Source organism: Colobus angolensis, unplaced genomic scaffold, assembly GCF_000951035.1.
Source record: "Colobus angolensis palliatus isolate OR3802 unplaced genomic scaffold, Cang.pa_1.0 Scaffold205, whole genome shotgun sequence".
Taxonomy (NCBI): domain Eukaryota; kingdom Metazoa; phylum Chordata; class Mammalia; order Primates; family Cercopithecidae; genus Colobus; species Colobus angolensis.
This window is the reverse complement of record NW_012115211.1, coordinates 685,239-708,113: the sequence shown is the minus strand read 5'-3', so window position 1 is coordinate 708,113 and position 22,875 is coordinate 685,239. Positions and strand designations below refer to the sequence as shown.

General features: G+C 48.5%; 1 protein-coding gene across 1 annotated transcript in view; it reads left to right on the top strand.

Annotated features, from left to right (window-relative positions):
- The window catches only part of MOGAT2 (monoacylglycerol O-acyltransferase 2), a 15,557-nt gene extending 6,573 nt beyond the window's left edge, over nucleotides 1-8,984 (top strand). The window contains exons 3-6 of the mRNA XM_011942007.1: nucleotides 5,095-5,299; nucleotides 5,618-5,792; nucleotides 6,443-6,642; nucleotides 8,780-8,984. Of these exons, the coding sequence (XP_011797397.1) occupies nucleotides 5,095-5,299; nucleotides 5,618-5,792; nucleotides 6,443-6,642; nucleotides 8,780-8,934 (735 nt within the window). The 3' untranslated portion in view covers nucleotides 8,935-8,984. The remainder of the gene's footprint in view (nucleotides 1-5,094; nucleotides 5,300-5,617; nucleotides 5,793-6,442; nucleotides 6,643-8,779) is intronic.
- Nucleotides 8,985-22,875: the final 13,891 nt, after the last annotated feature.

Here is a 22,875-nt window from a genome sequence, read left to right as displayed (position 1 = left end):
CCATGTTAGCCAGGGTGGTCTCGATCTCCTGACCTCATGATCCGCCCGCCTCAGCCTCCCAAAGTGCTGGGATTACAGGCTTGAGCCACCGCACCCGGCCATCACTGGGTCTCTTAACCCGAGTCACTGGGACTCAGGTGCCCAGCTTTCACCCAGGACAGAAATCCCAGCTTACACAATCTAGGATGCGTGCTTCCCCCTGAGATTGCCCCCTTGGTTATAGGAAGGCTCTGCCTGGGAGGTCTTCTCACATGGAGCTGGGGCGCACTTCCAGGACCCTCCCAGGAGTCCTACCTCTGCCATGGGCAGGGAGAGCTGGCACAGAGCACAGCGGTTCCCTTAGCCCCAGGGCTGCCTTGCAGGGACTGGGGGCCTCCCACCCTATTCTGGTCCACTGCACCCCACAGCCAGGTAGCTCTCCAGGTAGCTTTGTCTACCTGGGCACCATTCAAATTTGGGGCTGTATTATTCTATGTTGTGGGGACTGTCTGCACCCCTGGCATCTACTCACTCAATGCCAGTAGCACTATCCCTCCCTGCTGTGACAGCCAAAAACATTTATAGACATTACCAAATGACTTCTGTTAGGGGAGGGGGAGGAGCTGGGGGCATACACTCGCCCCAGTGAAGAACCACTGCTCTAAGCCCTGGGCTCTGCCTCCTAAACTCCTCCAGCCTGATTTCTCCTCCCCTGGCCCTAAGCCCTGACCATACATATCTCTTTATCTTGGCTCTACTTCTGCCAATGCCCCCAGCAGTCCATCCACCACACTGCGGCTGGAATAATCCTCATAAAATGAGTGAAATACTGCAGTGACACTGACTCCCATGGCTCTTAAAGTCTATTTTGCTGCAGCCTTCCAATCCCTGCACCCCACCCACCCCTCACCTGCTTGTCCTCCCTTTGTCATCCGAGCTGTCTAGGCATGAGCTACGTCACTTGTGCTGGCACTCTTACTTGGAGTGCACCCTCTTACCCCATGAATCCCCTTTTACTTAGGACTCCTACAGGGTGGCAGAGCCTCCTGGTTACACACACAGAACCAGGCTTCTGGGTTCAAACCCTGGCTTTAAGTCTATACTAGCTATATGACCTACAACTAGTTAATGAACCTTGTGTCTCCATCTCCTCATCTGCTAAGTGGGGGCGGGCAATGATACAATACTTCCCTCATACGGTTGACGGAGGGTGAGTCAAGTTGGTGTACACAAGGTGCCTGGGGCCTGGTAGATACTGGGAGTGTTTACCAACTCTGGCACTCTTTCCAGCTCTCAGGGCCTGTCACTTACTGTATTTCTTCAACAAGTGGGCAGGGAGAGTGCGCATGTTAGAATTGAGGGGATGTGTCCATGGGTATCAATGTGTGTCTGTGAAGTGAGTGTGTGACTATGGTGGGGCGAGAACCAGCTAATAACTTATCAACAGAGTGGGCTGGGGAGGCCAAAACCCTACCCAGGGCCACAGGGGGTTACAGCCAGGGCCAAGGAGAATATCCAAGCCTTTCCATCCATCTGAGCTGGATGCGGGGAGACAGGGAAGCACCCTAGTCCGTAAACACACACACACACACACACACACACACACACACACACACACACACACACACACAGAGCTAACCGCCTGACTCTGAAAGGGGATTTTTGAATTTTGATGTGTAACCAAATCCCCTAGGAAATCTGTCACAAATCAGATGCCCAGGGCCAGATCAGACCTACTGAATCAGACCCTGCATGCCCAGCATTTTTAACCTGCCAATTAATCTAAGCATATAAATAGGCCATGAACAGGCTCTCCCACGCCAGGCCCTGGAGCAGTGCGAGGCAGGTTGTTGATGCAGGAGCCACTTTCTCCTGGGAGAAGGGAATCGAGAGAACCCTGGACCTTCCAAGTCTAACTAGCAAGTGAAAGGCCCCAAAGACAGTCCTGAGTGCCAAGATATTTCCCTGGGTCTGGAACAAAGGCTTCCTGGCTCATTTTGCGCTCTCTCTCTCTCTCTCTCTGTCTCTCTTTGATGCTTTCTGCAGGAGATGGCAGAACTCAGAGCCATCTGTGTGGCTCAGGGCAGGTCTCCACAGCTCAGTTTGCTGGACTGTCACATTGGGCCTATCATACTCCAGCCAGCCTCCCTAGGGCCAGATTGAACATTAAACAAGCTAACAGCATGGCTGCTTTGTGAACCATAAAGAATCTGTTAGGACAGTGGGCTCTTGAGGCTCTTCAGTTGACCTACGGCTGTGAGGGGGCACAAGATCGTTTGTGAAGAAATGGGAATGGACAGACACAGTAGAGACATAGCAGTCCCCCGCTGTCCTCCCTCCCACTCAATGTCCAGATGTCCACTCCCGGAGAGCCCTATGTGGTGCTGTGATCGTTTAGGCAGGGACTGAAGAGCGTCTTGGGGTTAAAAGTAGCGCCCCTGTAGCCCCTGCCAAAGAACTGAAAACATTTTCACACCAAGACTTGTACACAAGTGCTCGTGGCCACGTTATTTGTAATGGCCCAAGGGTGAAACCACTCAAATGTCCTTGACTAATGAATGGACATCCAAGATGTAGAATATCCATAAAATGGAATAGTATACAGTCACAGCAAGGAATGAAGTACAGATACATACTACAACATAGATAAACCTCCAGTCATGCTAAATGAAGGAAACCAGATGCAAATGCCACATATTTTATGATTCCATTTACGTGAAATGTCTGGAACAGGCAAATCCATAGAGACAGAAAGTAAATTCGTGGTTCCAGGGGCTGGGGAGAGGGGGAGTGACTTCTAATGGGTATGAGTTTATTTTGGAGTGTTGAAAATGCTCTGGAATTAGATATTGATTGGTAACACAGCTTTTTTTTTTTTTTTTTTTTTTAAGACAGGATCTTGGCCAGGTGTAGTGGCTCACACCTGTGATCCCAGCACTTTGGGAGGCTGAGGGGGATGGATCATTTGAGGTCAAGAGCTCAAGACCAGCCTGGCCAACATGGTGAAACCCCATCTCCACTAAAAATACAAAAATGAGCCTGGCGGTAGTGGTGCACACCTGTAATCCCAGGTACTCAGGAGGCTGAGGCAGGAGGATCACTTGAGCCTGGGAGGCAGAAGTTGCAGTGAGCCGAGATTGTGCCATTGTACTCGCGTCTGGGCAACAGAGTAAGACCCTATCTCAAAAAAAAAGAAAGAAAGACAGGATCTCTTTCTGTAATCCAGGCTGGAGTGCAGCGGTGCAATCATAACTCACTGCAGCCTCATTCCTGAGCTCAAGCAATCCTCCCGCCTCAGCCTCCCAAGTAGCTTGGACTACAGGCATGTACCACCACAACTTTAAAAAAAATGTTTGTAGAGATGGAGTCTCACTGTGTTGCCAGGCTGCTAAGATTAGAGGTGTGAGCCACCACACCTATCCCATACCTTTTAAATATATTGAAACCCTGAATTTCATACTTAAAATGGATACATTTTATGGTATATAAATCATATCAACCAAAAGCAATAGCAACCCCCAGAGCCTAGTAACCTGGCTATGCCCTTCTCCAGGCCCCACTGCCTGCTGCACACCCAGCCTGCCAGAGCATGCACCCAGGCAGGATTTTCCCCAGACAGCCATCCATCTTCGTTTAGTCATACTCCCTTCACCTAACAGAACTGAGGGAGGGAGACAGACCACAGCACTTCATAAGTCTCCTCTCTTCTTTGTTTACCCCCTTCAACCCAGTAGCAACCTTGCCAGGGAGGCATTATCAGTGTCCTATGGGACAGAAATAATTGAGCCACAGAGGGGACAGGGGCCTGACAACCGTCATGTGATGAGCCAGCGGCAGAACCTGGGTCTCCTGACTCAAGGTTCTTTTTCTCACTAGTGGAACCCCGGTAACATGCCAGGATAGGACTGGGGTCAGGGAGCCTTCCTTCTGAGGCTGCACCATCCTGATCCACTGGGCTTCTTCCTTCCTTCCTTCATGCCATACCCTTTCCAGAGCATCTCCTCTGTTCCAGGCCTGCACTGGGGACACAGATGCATCAGACACATGGTCTGTAATCTTCACAGGGATGTTGTGATAGATTTGGGTCCAGGGGACAGATGAAAGAGGTTAGCATAGAAAGACACCAATAGAGACCACATCTAGGGAGGTGCAGACTACACCTCAGTATCCAAGTGCCTGCACTGTGGGAGGGCCTGTGTCTAGGTCACTGAGCCAGTATTAGTACATGTATCTATGTGCACGTATCCAATTGCATGCTCTGTGGGACCACAACAGATAAAGTGCGTGTAGATGCCCATTCTAATATTGGCTCAGTGACCTAGACACAGGCCCTTCCACTCACCAGGGTGTTTCTCTATGCACAGATGCTTTTCTTTTTTTTTTTTCTTGTGAGACGGTGTTTTGCTCTTGTTGCCCAGGCTGGAGTGCAGAGGCACGATCTCGGTTCACTGCAACCTCCACCTCCCAAGTTCAAGTGATTCTCCTGTCTCAGCCTCCTGAGTAGCTGCGATTACAGGCACCTGCCACTACACCTAGCTAATTTTTGGCATTTTTATTAGAGGTGGGGTTTCACCATGTTGGCCAGGCTGGTCTCAAACTCCTGACCTCGGGTGATCCACCCGCCTTGGCCTCCCAAAGTGCTGAGATTACAGGCATGAGCCACCACGCCTGGCCGGAACATTATTTTTCTTAAAATGGGGCTATTTCAGCATGGTGATACCCCTGTGTAGCCTCTTGATGCCTTCATGTTATATCCTGTACAGGTGGTGTTGGTATACGTAATTCCAGGCACCATCATGCCTGAGTTTCTCAGTAGCCTTAGGAGGTAGTAGGGATAGGGCCAAATACTGTATTGCCACTTTATAAATGAGGAGTCTGTAGGAGAGGGAAGCAATTTGTCCCAAGCCAGCATCAACTCTGTGGCACAGCCAGCACCATGGTATCTCCAGGTGCTGTCACACACCATATCTGAATCTTCGTAAGAACCCAGGGTGGTCAGACATATGGATGAAGACCTGGAGGCTCAGGGGGGTTTCCCAAGGTCACACAGTGAGGGGAAGAGTCAGGGTTGGAACACAGGCCCCGCCCTGGCTCAGTAGGTTGCTGTCCCTGCAGCTGGTCAAGACTGCTGAGCTGGACCCCTCTCGGAACTACATTGCGGGCTTCCACCCCCATGGAGTCCTGGCAGCCGGAGCCTTTGCCAACCTGTGCACTGAGAGCACAGGCTTCTCTTCGATCTTCCCCGGTATCCGCCCCCATCTGATGATGCTGACCTTGTGGTTCCGGGCCCCCTTCTTCAGAGATTATATCATGTCCGCAGGTGAGTGTTTCCACCCCTGAGCAGCTCAGGAAGGTAACAAATTTTCAGGAGGGTTGCCAACAGTTCTGTACTTCTTCCAAGAGTGTGTGCAGTAGGAGAAGGAGGTGGGCCCAAAGAAGCACTTCCTACAGCACCATGCTGGGTGCTAAGTCCATCAGGGGGTTGGGAAGAGGGAGAGGACTCAGGGAGCTCCTAGCTGGAATGGGGTGCAGTGGGGGCACCCCCAGGCCTTGCTGGTGAACTCTTTCATGGGCTACATGTGCTTTCATAGCCCTTGCTCCCCCACCCCATACCTGACCCACCTTTCTCTTTCCGCAGGGTTGGTCACATCAGAAAAGGAGAGCGCTGCTCACATTCTGGACAGGAAGGGTGGCGGAAACTTGCTGGGCATCATTGTAGGGGGTGCCCAGGAGGCCCTGGATGCCAGGCCTGGATCCTTCACGCTGTTACTGCGGAACCGAAAGGGCTTCATCAGGCTCGCCCTGACACACGGGTATCAAGCCTCTGGGAAGAGCACTCTGGTTTCAGTTGGAGATTGGCAAGGATTTTATTTTGGTGGGAAGAGGGCAGAGATGAAGGCAGATTCTATTTTGGTAGAGATTTTCAGTCCATTCACAATGAAGATTATATTTTGGTGTCTCACACCCAAATACCTAGAAAAGTTTCCACAAGGGAGACTCAGTAATCTAAGAAACTAGGTGGCAATGAACATATTCCACAAAACTAGCACTTGACCTGAGACCTATGGTATCTAGAAGAGTGATATTTGGGGTACATTTCAGAGCTCTTCTCCCTACTTGGGGTGAAGCATCCTTGAGAAACATGAGCCAGCTGAGGTGGGAGAGATTTTTCTGGGAAAAACAATGCAGATTTTTATATCTGGGAGGACTGGACTGTCTGAAGCATGCTGGTCTACCTCTCATGGTGCAACTGGGAAGTTGTGGCCCTGCAAGGGACCTGCCCAAGGTCAGAGAATGGGGCTGTGAAGGTCTGGGAGATAACCCAGGCCTCCACTTCCAGCCCAGGTGGCTGACCTCTGCTCCATTTCTTGGTCACAGAGTCCCTGCAGGAAGCTAAAGGGCCTTTCAGCTTGTGCCTTCTCTGGGGCCTCTCACATGCCCTCTTTCCTCTATTTGTCTCCAGGGCACCCCTGGTGCCGATCTTCTCCTTCGGGGAGAATGACCTATTTGACCAGATTCCCAACTCTTCTGGCTCCTGGTTGCGCTGTATCCAGAATCGGTTGCAGAAGATCATGCGCATCTCCCTCCCACTCTTTCATGGCCGTGGTGTCTTCCAGTACAGCTTTGGTTTAATACCCTACCGCCGGCCCATCACCACTGTGGGTAAGTCCAGGACCAGGCTGGGAGGGAGGAGGCTATGTTGTGTGCTGCAAGGGGACATGGAGATGCGCCAGCTTTATTCCTGCCCTAATGGGGCTCACATTCTAGACTGGGAAACATACACACACAAGCAGATAGAATAGAAGACAGTCTGGGATAGGAACTGTAGCAGAGGTGCCAAGAGCAATAGTTGCGACCAGTTGCTGAGCATCTGCTGTGTGCCAGGCACTACGCTAGCTGCCCTACATGAAGCAACTCAGCTTATTCTAACAACCTTCAAGGCAGGAAGCCTGGAGTGCAGTGGCACAATCTTGGCTCACTGCAACCTCTGCTTCCCGGGTTCAAGAAATTCTCATGCCTCAACCTCCCGAGTAGCTGGGACTACAGTTGCTCACCACAAAACTCAGCTAATTTTTGTATTTTTAGTAGAGATGGGGTTTCACCATGTTGACCAGGCTGGTCTCAAACTTCTGACCTCAAGTGATCCGCCTGCCTCAGCCTCCCAAAGTGCTGGAATTAAAGGCATGGGCCATTGCGCCTGGCCATACCTTCAAGACAGGAGTTACTATACCCATTTCATTGATATAAACTGGGGCTCAGAGAAGTTAAGTATCTTCCAAAATATCACACTGTTTTTGTATAACAAAGTTGGGGTTTTTATTAGGATCATTCTGACTTTTACAATGCCAGAAAAGGTGGGTTTAATTCTTTTTTTTTTTTGAGACAGAGTCCTGCTCTGTTGCCCAGGCTGGAGTGCAGTGGCATGAGCTCAGCTCACTGCAACCTCCACCTCCCAGGTTCAAGCGATTCTTCTGCCTCAACCTCCAGAGTAGCTGGGATTACAGGTGCATGCCACCACGCCTGGGTAATTTTTGCATTTTTAGTAGAGATAGGGTTTCACCATGTTGGCCAGGTTCGTCTGGAACTCCTGACCTAAAGTGATCCCCCAGGCTCAGCCTCCCAAAGTACTGGGATTACAGGCATGAGCCACCATGCCCGGCCTCCGAAAGACTTTATAGGGAGAAGTCCATTTATCTCATCTCCATCCATCCACTTGCTAATTGAGCAGACTTGGTAAACCCCTACATCATGACCCGCCCTGTGTTGTGTGGCAATATTTTCAAGAATTTTAATACTTCTGCTGCCTCCAGAACTATTGCCAGAAGAGAGGACAGAGGACCTGCCTTCTCAGCCAGGCAGAACCAGAGAAAGAGATGAGTTAGGTCCATCCGGATTCCTCCCTCGGGTAAGAGATCCACTGCAAGTCAGCGTGGAGGGGTAGAGGGGAAAGAAGAGCTGCCTGGGCTATGAACTCACTCCATCTTAGAAATATAGCCGCTTCCAATCATGGCATCTTGGACTCCCCAGATCATATAGCCTGAAGGTGAAGGGCACACCCCCGGGGTCTAAAACCTGGCAGTGGTTCTTCCTGGCTATGTGACCTTGAACAAGTCAGATAACCTCTCTGAGCCTCATTGACTCATCTGTCAAATAGGAATAATGACAGTTTTTTATACCCATAGGATAAAAGGGAGTATTTCATGTAAAGCACCTAATACATTGCCTGACACATTGAAATCCAGCCATTGGCTGGTCGCAGTGGCTCACACTTGTAATCCCTGCACTTTAGGAGACTGAGGAGGGCAGATCACGAGGTAAGGAATTCAAGACCAGCCTGGCCAACATGGCGAAACCCTATCTCTACTAAAAATACAAAAATTAGCTGGGCATGGTGGCGCATGCCTGTAATCCCAGCTACTTGGAAGGCTGAGGCAGGAGAATTGCTTGAACCAGAACGCGGGAGGTGGAGGTTGCAGTGAGCTGAGATTGTGCCACTGCACTCCAGCCTGGGCTACAGAGCGAGACTCTGCAGTAAAGAAAAAGAAAGAAAGAAAGAAAGAGAGAAAGGGAGAAAGAGAGAGAGAGAGAGAGAGAAAGGGAGAAAGAAAAGAAATCCAGCCATTGTTATTATATCAGAATCTTGGAGTTGCCCTAATGTCTTAAAATTCATTACCTGAGATTAGGGTTGGAAGGAATGGCAGTAAGACCACTTTTCTGCAGGGATGAACCATGGGGATGGAACCCTGCCCCAAGGTCCCCTTCCCTACCCTAAGCCACTGTACGCCTCTATGCCTTGCAGTGGGGAAGCCCATTGAGGTACAGAAGACGCTGCATCCCTCGGAGGAGGAGGTGAACCAGCTGCACCAGCGCTATATCAAAGAGCTGTGCAACCTCTTCGAGGCCCACAAACTTAAGTTCAACATTCCTGCTGACCAACACTTGGAGTTCTGCTGAGCCCAAAGAGCAGGGCCAACATTAGGGAGCCCAGCAGGAGGTGCTGTGCTCTGAGAAGACTTCCTGGAGGTGTTTGTTGAACATATCTGCAGAGCCTTCCCAGACTCCTGCAAATCCAACCCATGTCAGGCTGTAAGTCAGAGAGGGCAATGCAGAAGAGGAGACCAGATTCTGGCACTGCAATCTGCACTTCTGCTACAAGACTTCTGCAAGCCTCCTGCTCCTTGGCTTCTGTCTGCTCAATGAAATGGGAGAAAGGACTGGAGGAGAATGTTTTCTGAGGTCTCTGATCTCTGTTGTAATGTCACTCAAACATTATAAAAGGAAATGCAGGGGAACAAAGAGAACAGCAAGGTTTTTATTCCTCTGACCTTGAGTGACAGCACAAAAGAAGCCACCAGCTCCAGTCCCTTCTCCTACAAGACCTGTCATCTTGCACCCTGGATGTCCCAGGTCCTCCCTCTCCATGCTGGAGAAGAGGGGTGGCCAGCAAACCCCTGCCCTCACCCTAGGTAGCTTCAAGCTTCTGGGTTCTCTGGGTGATGGAGTGGCCGCCAGAGGCACACGGAAGGTGGATAGGGAGGACTGTGCTCTGCTACCAACTGGCTGTATGACTGTGGGCAGGCCTCTTTTCTCTCCTTCTGTGCCTCAGTTTTCCCACTGACTCTGAGTCTCAGCTCTGACATTACATAGGCTGAGAGCTCCATAAGGCGCCTCTTATTCACCCTTTGTAACTTAAGCCCCTGACCTTGGCATAAAAAAGGGGGCTCCATAAATGTCAGTTCAAAAAATGAGAGAATTATATTTTAGCATGCTTCTCTTTCTTTCTACCCCCAACCAAGAGGGCTGGTCAAAGCCTTACCCTTGATCCCCCAGCCTGGCCCTGGGGCCCTGTCTCACCTTCCCAGAAGCTGGATGAGACTGAACCAGAGAAGACCATGCTGATCGCTTCTTCCTGATGCATCAACCCTAAGCTTACCACCTCTGGCCCCATTCTGTTGGGAAAGAAGTGGGGGTCAATTTGTTAAGACACAGGGCAGGCCAGCACAGAGAATGGAAACCAGATGTGAGATGTGTGCATGTGTCTGCAGGGGTGTGGGGGGTGTGGAGGGGTAAGATGGGGACAGACACCCTGACCAGAGTTCTAGATTTCTGGGTTAGGGCCATGTATCAGTAGGGAGGGAACAGAGGGTTGGACCAGCGTTTGTGACTCTCCCTCACCCTCTAGTGGGGAAACAGACCCTTCCTTGCCAGGAGCAGATCACACCCATAACCACAACACAGGCACTTAGAGAAGTGTACATTTGGGTTCCAATCCTGGCTCTGGCTCTGCCTCTTTTCAGTGATCTTGGGCAAGCCACATCTCCAAACCTCGATTTTGTCATTTGAGAAATAAATACTATAGTATCCACCTTCAGTGTTGTGAACAGTTCATGAGATAACAAGCTATTCCATGTCCTTTGTGGAATGATGTGCAGTATGTATGAATTAGAAGCCAGGTGACAAAGGTGCCCAATGTCTCATGAAAGTGCCTCTTATTATCCTATTAGGCAGCATGGTATAAGGGTCACAAGAGGAGCAGGAAGAAGAAGCAGTGGAGTTTAAAGAAGGGAGGGATGATTTACAGACGAGGGGAGGACTTGGAGGAGGTGACACGTGGGCAGGACCTTGAAGGAAGAGGGAGATCTGCAAAGGAGATAAATAACAGCCCATAGTAATTACCTACTGCTGTATAACGAACCACTTCAAAACTTCATGGCTGGCCGGGCATGGTGCTTCACATCTGTAATCCTAGCACTTTGTGGGGCCAAGGTGGGTGGATCACTTGAGCTCAAGAGTTTGAGACCAGCCTGGGAAACACGGTGAAACCCCGTTTGTAGAAAAAGGGAAATACATACAAAAATTAGCCGGGCCTGGTGGCTTGTGCCTGTAGTCTCAGATACTTAGAGGACTAAGGTGAGAGGATTGTTTGAGCCCAAGTGGCGGAGGTTGCAGTGACTCGAGATTGCACCACTGTACTCCAGCCTGGGCAACAGAATGAAATCCTGTCTCAAAAACAACAACCATCACCACCACCACTTAATGGTTGAAGAGCATGAGGATTTATTACTTCTTACAATTCTATGGATTCTCTGGGTGGTTCCTCTTGGGTCTTGCAGCTGCATCCAGCCAAGGGGTCAGCTGGGGCTGAGACAGCTAGGGATGCTAGAGGGGCTGGGCCTCTCTTTGCACATGGACACTGGGCCCCTCTCTATACTGAGTGGTCTGTTAGCATTCACTGGTGGCTGATTCCAAAAAATGAGAGCCAAAGCTGCACGGACTCGAGTCCTAGGCTGCACACCTCACAAGCATCACTTCTGCTGCATTCTGTTGGTCAAAGCAAGTCACAACCCAGCAGATTCACGGAGTAAGGAATAGGATCCCCCTCTGGATGGGAGGAGCAGCAATGTCATATTACAAAAGGGTGTGGTCACACGCAGGGATTCTTACTGCCATGTTTGCAAACAATCCACCAAAAATTAAAAAACTAAAAGCCTGAAGCACAACCACTGCCCACCCCAGGCACACACACCCTGGAATTCCCTGTGTAACCATGGCACCACTACTGTGTATCCCGAGGATCCCAGCTCAGCCTTGCATCTCAGCCCTATCTCCCTCTCGCTCTCCCCCATTGATTCCTCATGCAAAGCCACAGTGAGCTGTCTAAAACACAAAGCTGACCGCGCCATTCCCTACTCAGCATCCTTCCATGACCCTCCATTGCTCCTAAGATAGGGTTTGGACCAGTCTGAATCCACAGGATTAGGATCCAGCAGGAACCAGAGGATAATTTGAGGAGGGTTTAGAAAGGAACCATTTTTTGAAGTGTGTGCACTGTTTTCACCCTGAGGCCTGGAAGGATGAATGGAAGCAGCAGTTCCTGAACCAGGAAGACTCCTGTGTGGGGGCCATTGTTGGTCAAGAGGCATGAGCAGGTCTGGTGACCCTGCAAGGGAGGAGCCAGGAGCAAGCATTCCCACCTCATTCTCCTTCCTCCATTCAGTCTGCTGCCAAGTTCCCCACTGCTTGAGCCCAACTAGAAGCTGGAGGGAAGGAGGGCCTGTGGCTGCAGTCCAGGCATGTAGGCCTCCTGGGAAAGGGAGAAAGGCAAAGACAGGCAGAGTTGATCTGGAGGGGTCAACGGAAGACGGAACACGTCCACCCCCAAGCCCAAGCTTCTCAGCCTGCCATTTGCCACTCTCCAGCATCTGGCCCAGCCTGTCTATCCTCATCTCTCTTCCTCCCTTACTCCATGCTCCCATCACTCGGAACCATTTGCATTTCTTTATACCAGCCACAATGTCTCACCTCTGAGTTTTTGCCCATGATGTCGGATGCCATGGAATGCCATCTCCTCCCCATTATCTCCCCTTTGTCTGGATAATTCCTACTCATCCTCCAATACTGATTTTATCTGTGCAAAGAAGTCTTCCCCAGTGCCTCTGATTGTGAGGGGTTTCCTCTGGCTTCTCCAGACTTTCTGTTCCTCTGCCATAGCCCTTAGCACCCTGGGGAGGAGGTGTTGCTGTCCAGGTAAATGCTGCGCCAATGCCCCTGCCTCTAGTGTCCTCCCTCCAGCCTACCCACAAACAGGACCTGCATCCTGTCTCACAAATAAAACTTAGAACTCTCTAAGTGGTCTCCAGTGCCTCAGGATAATGCCTAAACTCCTCCTCAGCCTGGCATTCAATGCCTTTATCATCTGCCCTCTAGACCCCACCAGCCTCACCTCTGGACACTCTCCCCTTGCCACCAGTCATTCCCGCCCCCTTTGCTGCTCTCTGAGTATACTCTGCTCTTGCACTGGCTTATTTATGGGCACACCATTCCCTTCCTCCTGGAACACTCTTTCTTCTTGGTCTGGTCAGCGTCACTCACTCCCAAAGGTCGCCTCCTTTGTCAAACCTCATCCTACCCTTCAACCCTCAAACTCTGCCCTTTGCCCTGCATCAGCCCTCTTTTGCACTATCTTCGGGGATGAAAGGGTCATAGTCATTCATAGGTGAGTGGACTTCTCTGTCTCCCAGTGGACTGGGAACCCCCTTAGGCCCTTATCCATGGTGCCTTCAACCCCATTCGACCCAGCTTCACCGCCAGCACAGGACCTCAGCATCCCCGGTGAGAGGGAGTTGGTTGAGTAAATGAATTCTCACATGTGTGCTTCCTCTCAATCTCACACACATGAGGCCTGGGGCAGGGATCAGGGGAAGAAGACCCAGGCCTTGCCTCTGAGGTGATTAAATTAGTTGTCTATCACTGCACGACAGATCACTCCAAAACTTGGCTGCTTTAAACAACAAATCCTCATCGACTCTCGGTTTCTGGGGGTCAAGTGTCTGGGAATGGCTTAGTAGAGTGATTTTGGCTTAGGGTTTCTCATGAGGTTGCAGCCAGACTGGGACTGGGGCCAGAGTTGTGGTCTCTGAAGGCCTGAGTGGGACTGCAGGACCTGCTTCCAGGCCTACTTGTGTGGCTGTTGGCAGGAGGCTTCGTTGTTTGCTATGTGGGCCTCTCCACAGCACTGCCAATGACATGGATGGCTTCTCCCAGAGTGAGTGAGTCAAGAGAAAGAGAGAGGCCACACTGCCTTTTATGACCTGGTCTCTGAGTCTCACACTATCAATTCCACCTTACTCTCTTTTTTTTTTTTTTTTTTTTAACTCCACCTTACTCTCTTGGTTAGATGTGAGTCACTAAGTCCAGTCCACACTCCATACAAGGGTGTGAATACCTGGGGGTGGGATCCCTGGGCGTCAGCTTGGAACTGGCTGCTACAGTGATGGTGGATGAGCTTCAGAGGCTAGACTGTACCACACCGATGCTGTTTACTTCTGCACAGGGCAGCTTGCCTTGGAGGACAAAGACTGAGCTAGCCATATAAAGGGGACCCAGAGGGGTGGGAGCAACAGCTTGAGCAAAAGCTGCAGGTAGGAAGGATGACTGTGACCCCCCCAGCCTGGGCTAGGATGGAGTACAAAGTGGCCATTAGACAGACGGGGCCAGGATGGGAGATAGGGGGTGGGGGAGAGGCTTGGCCAGAGGACAAAGGTCTCTCCTTCTTTCACAGCAACCTTGGAGGCTTCGTGTTGAAGACATCAATAGCACAAGATGCAAAGAGTATAGAGCCCTGATCTCAGTGGAGGGCTGCCCAAGGGAGCCATCCAAGCAGGAATATCCATGCTGGACTTTGTGTGTGCAAAAACATGCCCTTTTACTGGCTAAAGCCACTGAGATAGGAGTGTGTTTGTTATTGTAATTGGCCTCCCTGACTAATGTGTCAGGAGCTATCCACGTAAGGACTCAGTTATTAATTTATCACTTCCTAACAATTCTCAGGGGCCCTCAGAGCCTGCCTCAGAGCCCTCACCTTTATGTGGGGAAGGCAACCTCCTCCCTTCCATACATGCACAAATAAAGACAGCAGAGGATGGCAGGATGAGTCAGGTGTGGTAGAGAAGGTCAGAGGGGACAAGTAATGGGGACAGTTGGAGTCTCCTCTGGAAATCAACCTGCACTTTGACCTGGGGAGAAGTTCTCAGACATTATTTCCCAAGGGGACAAAGGGCCTGCTGAGGCACAGTCCCTCTGATACTGCTTTATGGTGATTTGGCCAGGGGTTGGCCAGCATATCACAGCCAGCAACCACGTGGCAGGCACAAGGCTGCAAGTGCAAGTCAGGTCCACTTGCTCAGTCTCAGCTCCCAAGGGGACTGTGCTTTGTGAGGGCTCAGAAGCAGGAAAGAGGGAGGAGGGTATCTAGATGGAAGTTGATGAGTAAGCAAAGGCAGAGGGGAGGGAAAGTGTGGGGCACACCTTAGCAATAGCTGCAGGTGTGATTCAGGGTGCAAGGGTGAGTTTCAAAGAAAAGGAGGTTAGAGGTAGGTCTCTTTTCAGAAAACTTTTATTGAGTCCTTGCTATGTGCCAAGTGCTGGGGACAGAGTGGTGACCAAGCTGGATCGGGTACCTGGCTTTCCCTTGTCTACTGACTAGTGGAAGCCAAATGTCCAGTCAAGAAGTCAGGAATTTCTCCCAAAGGTAGGGAGGAACCCTGGAAAGTCCTTGAGCTGATGTAGGTCAAGGGCCAGGCCACGTGGGCAAAAAATGCCTTAGGTTGAACTGGGCATTTGTCTGAATGACCTCACAGAAGGGCAGAGTCCGTACCCTGAGCCATTTACTGAGGACCTACTATGTGCTAGGCTCTGGATGGGATGCTCTACATGTTTTATGTCAAAGACACCCACAGTAACCTCTTTATAATAGATGAAGTTCATTTGTCCGAAAGGTTAAAGGACTTTCTGGAATCCTGGCCCCAAGATGTGGACTGCCTGCCCAGACAGCTATCACATGCTCCTCACATTCTGCCGGGTTCTGACCTCAGACCCAGCAGATGGCACAATGGAAATGGCAGAGGCTGGAGAGCCAGCTGGGCTGCGTGACCCTGTACAAGTCAGGTCCAGTTGTTGAGTCTCAGTTTCTTCACTTGTAAATGGTCTTTGCACAAATGGGTGTTCAATAAATGCCAGTTCTTCCTCCCTCTCCCCCTTTATAAACTCCAGGAAATGATTTTTGAAATACCTGTGAGAGTGTGTGTCTATCACAAACGAGGTTCAGGCATTTCTTAGACTCTAGAGTCCCTTCAACCCCTGCTGGAAAACCAACCTGAGTGTTTCCCTTTTCAACAGTTGAACTGATGCACATTCGGTCACATCTTTAGCAACTGGGTGAAGAGAAAATGATGGCAGGCAGTTCATTTCTGGCAGCCCCTTTTAGCTCTTTTTTTTTTTTTTTTTGATACAGAGTCTTGCTCTGTTGCCCGGGCTGGAGTGCAGTGGTGCAATCTCAGACCACTGCAACTTCCGCCTCCCGGGTTCAAGTGATTCTCCTGCCTCAGCCTCCCAAGTAGCTGGGATTTCAGGTGCGTGCCACCACGCCCAGCTAATTTTTTGTATTTTTAGTAGAGACAGAGTTTCACCATGTTGGCCAGGCTGGTCTCGAACTCCTGACCTCAGGTGATCCGCCTGCCTTGGCCTCCCAAAGTGCTGGGATTATAGGCTTGAGCCACCTTGCCCAGCGTCAGCCTCTTTTAAAGTGGACCTTAAAAGAACAAAAAACAGCCCCAAAACCCTGTCCCTATCAATAACATGTCAATGATTAAAGATCAAAAAAGCCCCTCCTCTAAAAAAAAAAAAAAGTAAAATTATGAAAAGCCTGCGTTTGGGCATGCCCTAGGTCAATGCTTCTTGAAATGTCTCTGGTAAAGGACCAGATTTTTGGTTTTTGCTTTTGTTTCCAGTCCTTCATGGACCTATCCATTTTGTAAGACACAATATAAATTACTAGAAAAATGAGAAAAGAAAACCAAGACACAGTATGACGTTTTATCATTAGTTTCAACAGACATAAAATTACTGTGCCACATTGCTCTGAAATTTCTGAACAGTTCCGCTTCATTTCTGTAATTATTTTGTCAGGAACCAGTAACAAGCTGTTCATGGATGTGCGTTGGTCTCCAGACCACACTGGAGTAACACAGCACTGCCCTGGAACTCTTTGTTGTGACTAACTGCTGGCACTGTAAGGTTGTTGTGAGTTAAGAAACACAAAACTAACCGGTGAATTGCAAAGTGCTGTACACTAATTGGTTAGGGATGTCATCTTAGCCACTTTCACTCAGATAAGCTGAGAAGGCTGCTAGAAGGGCAGGGCTTGCCTGAAGTCACATAGCTGGTAAGTGGTAGATGCAGAACTGGCCTCCCAGTTCTCACCCAGTGCCCTTTCCACTCTGCCTTGGGCAGTGGATACGAGGATGTGTCCCCAGGTGCATTTTCAAGGAAGAACTCCATTCCCAACTACAGGAAGTGCAGTCTGCCCCTTCTGAGATCACCTCCACTGCAGAGAGCTGCCTCTGCAAGGGTATACAGCCCATGGCTCAGCTAGCCAGGGTATAAAGGCAGGGCCATGTCAGCCCAGATCAATACAACTCTGATGGACATTTCAGTTTGACTTCTCCCTCCATCCAAATTTGCTGCCTTCCCTTCCTTCTTGTGGTATTGACTCCAAAGGTTCTCTAATAAACATCCTGTAGGCTACACACCATCTCAGAATCCACTTGCTGGAGAACCCAATCTGTGACATCATGTGTATTTGAAGAGGTAAATCCCAGTATGAGGCAGGGAGAGGTTAACTAATTTGTCTGCAGTCACACCATTTTTAAGTGGTTGAGCGAGGATTTGAATTCAGATCTGACTGCAAGGGCTGTATTTTTGTCTAATAAAGTGTGACTTGACTACCAGCTTGGGAAACGAAAGAAAGGATCAGAAAAGTTGGATTTAATCTGTAATATTAAAAATAACTCTTATTTATTCAAAATGGCACAGCCATTTTAGAAGACAGTTTGGCAGATTCTCATAAAGTTAAACATAGGCTTACCATACAACTCAGCAATTGTGCTCTTAGGTATTTACCCTACTGATTGGAAAACAAGTCTATATGAAAACCTGCACATGAATGTTTATGGCCACTTTATTCATGATCACCAAAAACTGGAAGTAACCAAGATGTCCTTCAATAGGTGACTGGATTTTTAAAAAACCTGTGGTTCAATCCATACAATGGAATCCTATTCAGAAATACAGATAACTGAGCTGCAAATTCACACGATAACATGGATGAATCTTCAGTGCATTTTGCTAAGTGAAAGAAGCCAGAACAAAAAGGCTACATACTGTATGATGTCACTCCTATGACATTCTGGAAAAGGATAACATATAGGGACAAGAAAGAGATCAGCTGTAGGGAGCTATGGCTGAGGAAGCACTGGGAACCTTCTAGGATGGTAGAACAAATTCCTATGGTATTATAGTGCTGTCTACTTGATACTATGCATTTGTTAAAAACCACAAGGTAGGCCAGGAGCGGTGGCTCACGCCTGTAAGCCTAGCACTTTGGGAGGCCAAGGCAGGTGGATCACCTGAGGTCAGAAGTTCGAGACTAGCCTGGCCAACATGGTGAAACCTTGTCTCTACTAAAAATACAAAAATTAGCCAGGCAAGATGGCAGGCACCTATAATCCTAGCTACTCGGGAGACGGAAGCAGGAGAATCGCTTGAAACCGGGAGGCAGAGGTTGCAGTGAGCCAAGATCAGGCCACTGCACTTCAGCCTGGGCAACAGAGCGAGACTCCGTCTCAAAAAAAAAAAAAAAAAATTAAACTTTTAGAATCACCCAAAAATTAAGGTATCCCAGGGTAGAATGCAGACTGCGATAATGAAAGAATCTCAACTGTCTTATAAATGTGTGAGAAAACTTCACTGAAGGGAGTGAGAAAACAAAGGGCTGACCTAAGTAACTTTGGGAAAGAATATTTTGACTGGAAACGGCAAGACTGATGTAAAAATACAATGTCCATAAACACTGCACCACAGTTGGTAAAGCTGAATTTCTCATGGGGGTGCAGGATAATGAGTCTGAAACTACCATACATGTATTGCAATTGAACACATAAGTAAATAGATGACAAGGGCCAGTTTTCTCACTACTGGAGAAGGTGAATGACTAGAATGATCCGTGTGGTAAGGGATTAGAGGGAGATATCAGTATGAACTCATGTTTAGTTTAATATAGACACAGCTGGATAGACACAATTATAAATAGGTGTGTATACATGGGAAATACATGTCTCCTAGCTCTGTCTTCTGAGAGGGACTAGAAACAATGGCATCCTAGTAGCAACTAGCACACCAAGAGCTCAGATCTTGGTTTCTAATACCTTTCTCTAAAAAAAGGATTCCTGGTCGGACACAGTGGCTCATGCCTGTAATCCCAGCACTTTGGGAGGCTGAGGCAGGAGAATCATGAGGTCAGGAGTTCGAGACCAGCCTGGCTAACATGGTGAAACCCTGTCTCTACTAAAAATACAAAAATTAGCCAGGTGTGGTGGCAGGCACCTGTAATCCTAGCTACTCAGGAGGCTGAGGTGGGAGAATTGCTTGAATCCAGGAGGCAGAGGTTGTAGAGAGCCAAGATCACGCCACTGCCTTCCTGCCTGGGAGACAAGAGCAAAACTCCATCTCAAGATAAATAAATAAATAAAATAAGTAAAAAATAAATATAAATATAAAAAGAATTCCTGAGACACTTAAAGCAATGCCTGATTCTAGGGCTGGAGCAGGAAACATGCAAGATGAGCCTGAAAAATCTTGTAGTGCCAGAAAGTAAAGAAGTGCTTAAAAAAACAAAATGATGAGGATATCTCAAAAGGACACAGGGGCCAAACTGAACAAGCTCCTAATGTCCACAGCTGCAACAATTCAAACAATAAAATAAACAACATAGTACTGGGATTATAATCCAAAGTGTAAAATAAATATTCATGAGTACATACTGATATAAATGATTGAATAATAAATAAATGGGAGAGAAGAGACAAATCTCCCTAAGAGAAGAATCCCAAATAACTTCTGTAGATATTCCCCCTGAGATGAAGCTCAGCCCTCTCCCATTTGAACTGGGATGTGCTTACAGGCTTGCTTCCAAGGGTAGCATAGGGAAAGAGCTGGGTGTGGAGGGAGGGACAGGGAGTAACTTTGTAGTGAAAACACCTAGAAAACATTACCTCTGCCAGGTGATCAAGGTTAATATCACCAGTGATAAGTCATGTTGATAGTAAGTGCCCTTGATGTGTTGTGATGAGAATGGCACATCACTCTTGTGGCCTTCCTCCCCAAACCCCATAACCCCAGTCTAATCAGGAGAAAAACGTCAGATAAATCCATATTGGGGAACAGTCCACAGAACACCTGACTTCTACTTCTCAAAATTAAATATCATCAAATACAAGGAAAATCTGAGAAACTGTCACAGACCAGAGGAGGCTAAGAAGACATGGTATCTAAATGAAATATGGTATCCTAGATGGGATCCTCAAATAGACAGAAGTCACTAGGAAAAACCAGTAAAATTGGAATAAAATAAGGAGTTTGATAGTAATGTGCCAATCTTGTCTTTTTAGTTGTGACAAATGCACAATAGTTCTGTAAAATGTTACAAAGGGTAACATTTAGGGTGAAGGGTGTATAGGAATTCTCTTTACTATCTGTGCATCTTTTCTGTAAGTCTGAAACTATTCTAAATTTTTTTTTTTTTTTGAGACGGAGTCTCACTCTGTCGCTCAGGCTGGAGTGCAGTGGCTGGATCTCAACTCACTGCAAGCTCCACCTGCTGGGTTTATGCCATTCTCCTGCCTCAGCCTCCCAAGTAGCTGGGACCACAGGTGCCCGCCACTTTGTCCGGCTAGTTTTTTGTATTTTTTAGTAGAGACGGGGTTTCACCGTGTTAGCCAGGATGGTCTCGATCTCCTGACCTCGTGATCCGCCCGTCTCGGCCTCCCAAAGTGCTGGGATTACAGGCTTGAGCCACCGCGCCCGGCCTTTACAATTAAAAGTATATTTACATTGAGAAAAATTGCTGTGAGATATCATATTAGGTTTCTGCAGCTGTTATAGCAAATCACCACAAACTTGGTCAGTTAAAACAACAGAAATGTATCCTCTTACAGTTCTGGAGGCAAGAAGTCTGAAATCAGTGGCAATGGTGTCAGTTTGACAAGGTGCCAGCAGGGCCACTTCCCTCCAGAGGCTCTAGGGGAGAATCTGTTTCCTTAACTTGTCCAGCTTCTAGAGCTACTTTCCTTGGCTCAAGGGCCCTTCCTCCATCTCCACAGGTAGCAGCATCTTCAAATCTTTCCGCTTCCATCATCACATCATCTTCTGCCCTCTGTGTCTCGTAGAATCTCTCTCTGCTTCCCTCTTATGAACATGTAATGGCATTCAGAGCCTGTCCATATTACCCAGGGTAAGCTCCTATCTCAAGATCCTCAACATAATCACATCTGCAGAGCTCCCTCAATCTTTTTTGCCATGTAAGCTAACATCCACAGGTTCTAGAGACTAGGATGTAGATATCCTTTGGGGGGGCCATTTTTCAGCCTACCACAGATGTTCAGCAAGTTCTTCATTCTCTCTGAGATTCAGGTACCTCATCTGGAAGTGATATATGCAAATGTGAAGTAAATTAGGAGGGCTAATCTGCCACTGGTCTGGTAGAAGGGGTAAGGCAGGAGCCTGAAGAGCCCCTTGTCTTGGGCAAATGAGACCTGACACTACTCCTCTCTTCCCCATGAGTTCCTCCCCTCCACACTGGCCATGTCCTCATGGTAGTATAAGCAAAGAAATCTGGGACTCAGGATCCTAAGTCCTGAGTTCAAGTCCCAGTCCTGTCAGCAACTTGCAGCGTGTCCTCAGGTAAGTCACTTTCTGTATCTGGAGTATACAGTGATTCTACAAAACATATATATGTTAATTCTGCCCTGGGAAAAGGCCTGGAGAAGGACTACTGACATCCCTCTTGCCCTGAGAGGTCATAATTATGGGATGTTTATATTCTTGGCGTCTTCCCTTTGACTAAAGGATCTGGGTCCCTCCTAGTAACTAGAGCCCAGTGGAAGCAGCAGTGCTTAGTAATGATAGTAATGGCAGTAATGGTAAAGGTTTAGGCACTGGGGCTTGTGGGAGGGTGAAGAGGGGAGGGAAGAGCCTCCTATTTCTTACTCGCTTCTGCCAAGGCTCCATTAGTCTAGACTAGGGGTGAGCAAGCTACAACCTCTGTTTGAATGACCTGTGGGCTAAGAATGGTGTCAGTTTGACAAGGTGCCAGTAGGACCACTTCCCTCCAGAGGCTCTAGGGGAGAATCTTTACAGATGAACATTTGAAATCAATGTAATGATAGGAAACACTAACTTTGAGCCCTAGTGAACTGAAATGTCATCTTCCAAAAAAGAATTTCGTTATTCTTATTAGAAGATCTATGTTACAAAAAAATTATACTTAATTATTTACTTTGGGTTTGCAGTTAAAATTTTGTAGCTTATGTACCCTAGAACTTAAAGTATAATAATAAAAAAAAAAATTTTGTAGCCAGGTGTGATGTCATGCACCTTAGTCCCAGCTATTCTGGAGGCTGAGGCAGGAGGATCGCTTGAGCCCAGGAGTTCTGGGCTGTGGTGTGCTATGCCAATTGTGTGTTCACGCTCAGTTCAGCATCAATATGGTGACTTCCTGGGAGCAAGGAACCACTAGGTTGCCTAAGGAGGGGTAAACCAGCCCAGGTCAGAAATGGAACAGGTCAAAACTCCTGTGCTGATTAGTAGTGGAATCACACCTGTGAATAGCCACTGCACTCTAGCCTGGGCAACTTCATGAGATCCCATCTCTTAAAAAAAAAACAAAACAAAAACAGGCCGGGCATGGTGGCTCATGCCTGTAATCCTAGCACTTTGGGAGGCCTAGGTGGGCAGATTGACAGATCTCAGGAGTTAAAGACCCAGCCTGGGCAACAGGGTGAAACCCCACCTCTACTAAAATTCAAAAAAAATTAGCTGGGCCTGGCAGTGGCCGCCCATAGTCCCAGCTACTTGGGACACTGAGGCAGGAGAACTGCTGGAACCCAGGAGGCGGAGGTTGCAGTGGGCCGAGATTACGCCACTGCACTCCAGCCCGGGCAACAGAGTGAGACTCCATCTCTAACAACAACAACAACAACAACAACAAATATCTTGTAGAAACACATTTCATCGCTTGTTATGTGAATACCTGCATAATATCCTGGACTTTGCCTTTTGGCCTGCAAGCCTCTATCAGCCCCCAGTTAATGAGTTGTCCTATCTTCCACCTCAAATCTGTCTTAAGCCATCCACCTTCCACTTTGCAGCCAGAAGGATCTTTCCAGTGTAAGTCTGACCATACCATTCCCCTGATTCAAACTTCCCAGTGGTCTATCTGTCCAGTTCCTTGGCTGGCGTACAGCCCTCACAGTCTGGTTTCTGTCTTCCTTCCCAGCCACT